The 9,050-nt window shown below is 38.5% G+C and overlaps 1 protein-coding gene across 1 annotated transcript in view; it reads left to right on the top strand.

Moving 5' to 3' along the window:
- The first annotated feature begins 156 nt into the window (after positions 1-156).
- LOC122167967 (complement component C6-like) overlaps positions 157-9,050 on the top strand; it is an 11,010-nt gene continuing 2,116 nt past the window's right edge. The window contains exons 1-8 of the mRNA XM_042832960.1: positions 157-1,175; positions 1,401-1,626; positions 3,669-3,840; positions 4,822-4,933; positions 5,315-5,447; positions 6,414-6,605; positions 7,072-7,162; positions 8,038-8,279. Of these exons, the coding sequence (XP_042688894.1) occupies positions 948-1,175; positions 1,401-1,626; positions 3,669-3,840; positions 4,822-4,933; positions 5,315-5,447; positions 6,414-6,605; positions 7,072-7,162; positions 8,038-8,279 (1,396 nt within the window). The 5' untranslated portion in view covers positions 157-947. The remainder of the gene's footprint in view (positions 1,176-1,400; positions 1,627-3,668; positions 3,841-4,821; positions 4,934-5,314; positions 5,448-6,413; positions 6,606-7,071; positions 7,163-8,037; positions 8,280-9,050) is intronic.

Genomic DNA, 9,050 nt, shown 5'->3' on the forward strand with positions numbered 1-9,050 from the left:
ACAATACTGCAGATATGATACCTTCTACAACAGTTCTGCAGATATGAAAAAACTTTGCACTACACTGTGTAGAACCTCATCAGGTTCACCTGGGCCTACCTTTCCAGCCTGTTGAGGTGCCTCTGAATGGTATCCCTTCCTTCCACCGCATCAACCGCACCACTCAGGTCACCAATAAAGACGTTGAACAGGACAGGCCCCAGTACCAACCCCTCGGGAACAACCCCTTGTATTGCCTGGGGTTGAAACTGTTTCACTGTTTCAATGAAGCAAACATCAAAAACATCTTCCTGCTTGCAAAATTACGGTAGAGGAACTCTCATCCTCTGCTCTCGAGTTCTGTAACTTGAGATCCAGTGTCACTGGCTCTTTCTGGCAATCATGGATCTGACAGCATGGCTATAGCCAGGCTTGCTAAAGTGAGAAACCTGTGATTCCATGATCTTTTCTAGAGGTTGCTCAGAGCAGCTGAGAGATTTCGGCAATGTAATGCACCCTTATATTCCCCTCCCATCTTCCTCATCTTGAACAGACATCATGAAGTCCCCAACAATGCATCTCATACCACAGAAGGTTGGCACTATTTCTGAAAGAATGGTAAGGATTGTGTTCTGCATCACTAAAAACAGATATACCCTCACCTCCACTGCTTTTGCACTCATTCTGTGATCAAGTCCAATTAATCAGGCATTTATAACTGGGACCAAAGGTCCTGCCTTGTAGTGCATTCTTCTTCTAGCGAAGCCTGCTTTATCCACACAATTTCACAAGTCTCTGGTGTAGCTGAGAATATCTCCATGGCAGCAGCCTTACACAGCCTTCTTTAGGAAATTGATACATCACTAAACAGAATAGGATTTTTTTTTCCTGAGCTTAGACTCATTTCTTCTAAGGGTAACTCTATAATATTTCAGTATATTCTTTTCTATCCTGTTACACTTTTCCTTATGATGCTGTTGTTTTCTTTGAAAGCCTTTGTCTCACATTTCTGTTCTGAAATACCTTCAGGTTCCATATTGGAGTCAGCAGAACGGTCAGTCTCACTGGTCAAAGGTGGCAGATCAGAGTACGCTGCTGCACTGGCCTGGGAGAAAAAGGGGGCTTTTCCAGGGAACACAATCTTTATAAACTGGCTGGAATCGACCAAGGACAATCCCGTAGTAATTGACTTTGAGGTAAGAGAAGGTTAAGAAAAATATTGATAAATACCCAACAGCCAGCAGCTATGCATTCCTGCCCTTTAAATCCAGATGATGTTGACTGTGAGGTGAATTACATGTGCACACACATCTGGGCAAGATATAAAGAAAATAATGTACCTTTCCTGGTTGGATCTACATTGCAAAGTATGGCACACAGTTAAACTGAAGGTAAGTGCTAACTGAATGGCTGTTTTCCAGGTGTCGTCCATTGTGGATCTGGTGAAGAACATGCCTTGTGCTGTGACCAGGCGACGCAACCTCAGAAGGGCCCTCGGGGAATATGCAGGCAGGTTTGACCCATGCCAGTGTGCCCCGTGCCCCAACAATGGCAGGCCTGTGCTTTCTGGGACAGAGTGCCTCTGCTTGTGCCAGGCTGGCACCTACGGCACAAACTGTGAGATCCGAGCCCCAGGTTATGAATCAGGTGAGTGTGATGATACTGCCGTGGTGTAAATGGGGTTCTCCTGTTATAAAGCCCATAGTGAGCTGTGATCAGGAATTCCGGCAGCACAGAACTGAGGAGGCAACCGTTCGAAAATCAACTTTGCTGTATTTTCTAGAAAGCAAAACTCTGAAATTTCACTGATAATTAAAAACATGAATGATTTTATAAATTCATTTATGAATGTATAAAGAAACATATTTTTATTTTTTGTAAAAGTGCATTTATTTGCACAAGAAATGTATCACTTTATGCATAAATCAAAAAATGTAACATATACGTGTTTCATGCAGTTCATAGAGTCACAGAATAATAGAATGGCCTGGGTTGAAAAGGACCACAATGATCACTGAGTTTTAACCTACCTGCTGTGAGCAGAGTCACCAACCACTAGACCAGACTGCTCAGAGCCATGTCCAGCCTGGCCTTCCACTCTTCTTTCCAGTGTCTATCAAAAAGTAATTTTCTGAGCACAGTGGTATGTAGTCCTACCTTTAGAACAACTGAAAAGCTCTTGCTAGCAGGGCTGTGGCCATTGCAGAAATATTGAAGATTTAGTCCTGATACAGCCTGTCCTGCCCCTCGCTGGGCTGTTTTTTTCAGGCATCTTTCAAAGTGCTCAGACTCCCTAGGCAGGAAAATTTATTTCTGCAAGGATGTTATCTGTTGGACAACATACACAAAAGATAGATGGGATTTATCAAAATATTAGGATAAGTAGATTGTATGCTTTCCCACTAAGACCTCACAAAGTCTTTGGCCAAGGAAGCATCAGCCATGTGGGGAAGGGCTGTCCACAGCTGAACTCTGGTCCAGGTCCAGAGTCAGTGTTGTCAAACTTTTACATCCTTACCAGTTATTTTTAAACAAAACAAAACAAAACCTTGATATCATCAATTGATAATAAAAAATTGATATCATCAATTCATATCATAACTTTTACCTAAGAATCCTGTCAATCTAGTCAAAGACAAATATGATGTAATCTTCCCTTCCAAAATTCATGCAACTTCTTACCCCATTGTGGTGATCAGAAGGTATTAAAATAAAGGGGCAACTACTAATAGAAAATAATACAGAGTAAGCATAGCATTTAAAAGAAATTAAAAGATGTGATAAAAAAATCCCTAAGCTACACTAATGAGAGTATGAAATAAGTTGTTTAGCAAAAAGAATGAAATTAGGACCAAAGATACTTGATGCAAAAACTAGGAAATCCATTTCTTAGTTTCCTTATGGCCTACTTTGCTTAAGATAAAATATCTAAGGGATAAAAGTTGTTAATTATAGTGTAAAAGGAAAAATCTACTTAAAATGTCTTAAGGATAGGGAACCAAGTCATAATTCTGAAAAAAATTATTTCACACAAAAGAAATTTTTTCAAAAGAATTTGGCATTCATGTAGAAAATAGAATTAATGTATTATTATGTTGCTTTTGTTAAAAGAAAAAGTATCTCAACAACTGTGTGCTTCAAAAAGAAACAATATAAGATATGCAAATAAAGATATGGATGTGGATAATGTATGTCACGAAGAACAGAAATGGTGTGTAAATAATAATTCTTACGTAATGCTTTGTGGTGGCACAGGCAAATAGCCTGGTGGGTGAGAAAAGACAGTGATATTTTAATTCAGTTTGTGTGGGAAGTAGATTTGGTGTTTAGACTTAGTTTTAGAGTTCATATTTAATTTGATAGCTTACCCTTTTATGAGCTATCTGAGGTAGTTGTCAGTACCATGAAAATACAAACATCTGTGCATGAAGTAGAATACTGCTTCTGGATTTAAACGTGACCTGCAAAGAAAACTGGAAAGAAAGGCCTCTCCTGAAGCAATCTGAAATTTGCCTATCTCTTTGGAAAACCTCATATTCTCAACATAATCTACTCTGTTAACATTAACAATTTTAAATCCTCTGAAAATGGCTACTATGAATTTACCATCATCTCTCTAATATGTTGACTAAGAAGTTCTATATATGATATTTTTTGAAAAAAATCGGGCTTTCTTTTATTTCTTGCAGTTGCTGTAGATGGTCGCTGGGGTTGCTGGTCTGAATGGAGCTCATGTGATGCTTCTTTCAAGAGAAGAAGGACCAGGGAATGCAATAACCCATCCCCAATAAACGGTGGAAAACCTTGCAAGGGTGAACGGGAAGAAGAGGAGGACTGTTACGTCTCTGTGTTCATGGACAAGTAAGAAGATGGTTGATCAAAAGACTCTTCAGTCATAAGGCAGAGTTACAGAGCCCTCCAGAGTGGCTTTGTGACCAAGGAGAAGTGACAAACAGCTCCCGTTTCTGAACTTACGTGGTACGGGCTGAGAAAAGGAAATATTTGAAAATTTTTGTAACTTGCTTCAGGTTGAGATTTACTCATTGTTTATTCCAGAAAAAGGCTGATTATTTACATCCTAAAGTATGTCTGTAGATCTCTTAAACTTCTTTATGGCTTCCTGGCCAGAGCTAAGGAGAAGTCATCTTCTTACACTCACAGGAGCTCGCAGTTTCTTTATTTTTTATTTCACATCCTCTTAAAGGTTTAAGTCTGAGCTCATTGCCTTGGAGAAAATTTCTCTGAAATTAACAAGCTTTTCATATTCCTGCTTTGATTTCATCTAATGTACAAGTTTTGCATGGTTTCATCTTGAAATCATAATTCCAGCCCCAAAAGAGGCTCAGTTTCTTGCATCTTTAAGAATAAGATTTTGAACAGGTTCAACTTTTCTGCTGAGAATCACATGCAGAAACAGATGAGCCAGTATTTTCATTATCCTTGCTGTAATGACAGCAGAGGAGATTATGGAGCAATAGGAGAGAGAGGATGAAAAACAATGGACCATGTGGTTCTTTGTTACTTACCTCAGAGACTAGGCTTTACAGCTCCACACTGATAGAAAACAAGCCTCCTGTAACCACTGACTGATAGCAATGATTGGGTTATGACCATATAAACATTTTAAGGGGGTATTTTAAGTGTTCACACTAGACATGGCAAAAACCTACTGTATCACAATATTATTACTCATAAACCTAACCAAACTGTCTTCTTACCACTTTTTTTTTTTTTTTTTGAGGAAAATACTCCAAGCACATCCGACCAAAACTTCTGACATTATGCTGTTGTTTTTTGACAACTGCTTAAGATGAATCCTTACCAGCAATTTTTACTTTTCAGAGGAGCTCCTTGTATTAATGATGATGAAGCAAAAAGAGAAGTGGATATTGTGATTGGTGAGCTTGAGACTGGATGCTCCAGGCCAGACCCACCAGAAAATGGGTTTATAAGGGTGAGCATGAAAAATAATTGAGATGGAAGGAAAACATACTAGTTACAGTCTCTTTGCTAGATTGATACCTAAGCTAATAAGTGTACTAGTGACAATGTTGCTGTGTATAGCATGTTATGGGACTCCAGTTCACCAGCATCTATAAGCAAGTGAATCAAAGGCAAAGTGAAACCTATCCTAAACTGATCTTTGAATATTTTGTAACCATGGCTTTATTTAGTATGGCTGGACAAATATTCTGTAGGTGACTGGACGACTCTTGTTTCAGAAAAGGAAAAGCATTTGCTGCAGGACTTTAAGCACTGATTTGTTTGACAATGTCTATTTTCATTCAAGATTTTTTTATAGTCTTTTTTACTTTTGGGGGCTTTATTTTGGCAGAATGAAAAGAACCAGTATGCAGTGGGAGAAGAAGCTGAAATTGCCTGTGTGAGCGGTCATGTTCTCAGTGGCTATCAGTTCCTCCGATGTTTGCCTGATCAAACTTGGACACAACAACCTATTGAATGCCAACGTAAGAAAAAACTAGTTTTGTTCAACAACAAAACAAGTCATGGAAAAATACACAAAATAGACTATAATACAGGTTTTAACAAATAAATCTGTAATGATATCTGAAAAGACAGCATTTTAATAAGGTACTTAAAGCATTCACACTAGGCATGACAAAAACCTACTGAGTCATTACATTGTTCCTCTTTGAACTTCAAAGTGTTGCTGCTGTGTGCTTTGTAAGAATATTGCGATGTTAAACGTTTTAGAAAACGCTCAGTTTTATGAGGCCTTTCTCTCTTCTAGTTTTAAATATCTCTGAGGGAAGCAAGTACTCATCTCTTATACTCAGATTTATAATAACAATCTTTGACAATAAAGCTGAACAAAGTGTTCTTGGAGGAATCTGACTACCATTTTTTGTATTAAATTAATTATGTCTCTAAAATCCCCATAAGAAATGAATGCCTCAAACTGCTTACGGACAAGTCTTTTCAACAGCTATAGGTGAGAACTGGCCTGGTCTTGCTAACAGGAGAGTTTCCAATAGCTTGTTAAAACTCAGTGAAATTTTATTGACTTACTATTCATTTTATTAAAAAAAAAGTCCGATTATACTCACAAGTTCTTCAACGCCATTAATTTTAATTGCTTTGTCAACAGCTTCTTTTACAAAAGCAAGATTAAAATATTCTGTAAATACCATTTGTATTTATCAATCCGAAATTAAATTACTCTTACTGGCATACATTAGTAATGGATTGTAGTTATTTAGTTATTGATCAAAAGTGACTTTTATAAAAAACATTGACATGCACTGAAAATATCTAGACTTAATTATGACAAATATTATTTTTGAATGTCAATCAAGTGTTTGGTGTTATTGTGTGTGCCTTAATGGCTCTTCACCTGAAGCATTATGTCTTGCTATAAATACCCCTATGCCATGAAAACAGCTAGAATTATATTCTTTTCTTTTTTAATACAGCCTCATTATGCCTGAGGCCACCAACATCTGACAGTGTTGAAATTTCCCCATTTAAGCAACACTACATCATTGGTGAAACTGTGAAGCTAAGCTGTCGAGCTGGGTTTGTAGTCACTGGTCAAACACAATATACTTGTGGAAAAGACCTGTCCTGGTTTCCTTCTATTCTGAGGTCTATTACATGCGAAAAAGGTTAGTATCTCTTCAGGTGCATTATTATTCCTGTAGTCCTGGTATCCTCAGCATGGTTTTATTATAACTAGATAGAGCTAGAATGTGGCTTACTAGTTTTCAAATGCATTGCAACTGTTCATTAAATTATTAGAATAATATTTATTATCAGAGTTTTTGAGTGCAACATATTTCACATTTTGATCATGAAATTGCAATACTGAAACTGTAATCTTGGGGGGAGAAAGCTGTATTAGCAATGCTTAATGAAATTTAGCAGGATAACTCATTCTTTTGAAACTTTGTATGCAAGTTTTTCCAGTGATTCTTACGAAGACGTACCCATACTTGTGGAAAGCCAGTCATTGCACCTGATGAAGAGGTGCAGGATAAATGGAAATAAATACAATTTAGTCCTGGCAGTAGAAGTCTAAGTAATTTCTGCTAATTATGTTTCCAGTTACAAGAACTCTCACTCTTGTTTCAGATGAGCAAACAAAGATTAGAGGATTTTGCAATGCAGGACAAAAACAGGTTGGGTCTGAGTGTGTTTGCATGAATCCAGAAGAGGACTGTGGGTAAGTTAAAGCTCCATTTGAAAAAGAAAAGTCACAGTTTCCCCAATGGCAGAGGGAAAGTCCATTGTGAAGACAAAATAAAGAGTAACAAAACACAGCAATCTGAAGATTCCTGGTCTCTAACCTGTTATGGCCCTGCATGTAGATTGCAGCCCTCTTCACAGTCAGTGAAATAAAATGAAAATTAACCACATGGCACACCAGAGTCTTTCTAATCTCGTGCCATTGTCATCTGCTACTGGACATCCCAACTCTTCTTCCTTCCTTTTTCCTTCAACTTCTACACTTTCATAGTCATCACCTTACCTTAATGTGCTATGCTACTTGTGCTTGACGTCCAGGTGAACATGGTGCAAAGTACACCATATATTTTAATATTGAGAGCATAAGAAAATATGTAAGACTTGGACTTACTGTCTCTTAGCAGAACACAACTTGCACAGACCTTCCAGCCTTCCAGTGAATAAAGGATTATCCCAGAGAATTTTTAGTAAATGGCTGGACAGGTTAGAGGTGTAGTGTAGGGCTGAAAATCAGAAAGATGAATATGGCTTGAGTATGAACCAGGTTAACATAGGTCATTGGAAGTGCCCTGTGCCTTGTGGAGATAACAGTACCTCCTGTTTCCTTTTCCAAGCACATCCTTGGCTTTGTATCTTGTGGCTGGGACCAAAGCTTCTTCAGCTCACAGCACTATGCTGTACTTGGGCCTTCTCAAGGACCAGACACTTCAATAGCTATGACAGCCTTAGGTCTTTAGACAGATATCTAGCCTGTCATGGACTTGCTGTTTTTTATTTTACGTTGTTGGAGTTTTTAAAGTATGGAGTTGCATCACAGTCTGTTAAAATAATTATTCCTCTTCCTTGGGGCAGCCACTACTCAGAAGACATCTGTGTGCTACATGCTTTTTCTGAACAGCATGTGACGAAACCCAGCTGTCAGTTTTCAGCTGAAAAGTGCCTTGGAGAGCAGTCATTTCACTTTTTGCATGCTGGCCCTTGCCACAGCAGTTCCGACTTACACTGGGCTATTGAAAGGGCAAAGCTCTCTGCAGAAAGCTTGAAGAAAGTGCCCTGTGGCTATGACACCTGCTATGACTGGGAGGAATGTCCAGGTATGGCTTCTGAATTTATCCCTGTCCACAGGCACTGAAATTAAAATGTGCTGGCTCCTTCACTGTGTAAGAATGGGATTTACAGGCATTGTGGCCCACTTCAGCAAGTTATGGTCAGAGGAATGTGGAAGTGGGTTCAGTGCTGCATCCCTACTAACATGTGTTACATTCAGATATGTGTCTTCTCTCAGGCAAAAGTGGTATGGCCACTTCCCATTAGTAAGGGATAAAAGAAATTTGAAGATTAAGGGAACTGCTTAGGGAGAATTAATATTTGTATCTTTAATTACAGAGATGCAGCCAGAAATGTTATCACCTATTCCCTGTAAGTCTACTGTAACCACCTGCTTGTACTTCAGGAGTGAATCTGGGACACACCTTCTATAGCATATAATTAAATTATGAAACTAATCATAAAACTACTTAGCAAGACAGGGGCCATCAGTCTTAATGGGATTTTAATGGTAAAATGTGCAAATACCTCTATGTGAAAGCTGTGCTTATTAAGAGTTTTAATGAACTAGCTAAGCTGTTTGGTGAAATCCCTAAGAGGATTATTTTATAAACACTGTTGTGCAACTTGGCTATTTACTTTGTAACTCTGTGATAACAGCAGTAGGATTTCCTGTAAATGTCTGAGGTATTGGATTGCTTCATGCACATCATACGCCTGCCAGGAGAAGGCTGAGTGGCAGCCACACTCATTCCTCCGTCTTGCTTCCAGAGACAAATATGATCCAATCACACTTCCTCTGCTTGTGGGAAAAAAAA

Source organism: Centrocercus urophasianus, unplaced genomic scaffold, assembly GCF_019232065.1.
Source record: "Centrocercus urophasianus isolate 14NV4802_14NV808 unplaced genomic scaffold, USGS_Curo_1.0 seq_1089, whole genome shotgun sequence".
In the NCBI taxonomy this organism is placed as follows: domain Eukaryota; kingdom Metazoa; phylum Chordata; class Aves; order Galliformes; family Phasianidae; genus Centrocercus; species Centrocercus urophasianus.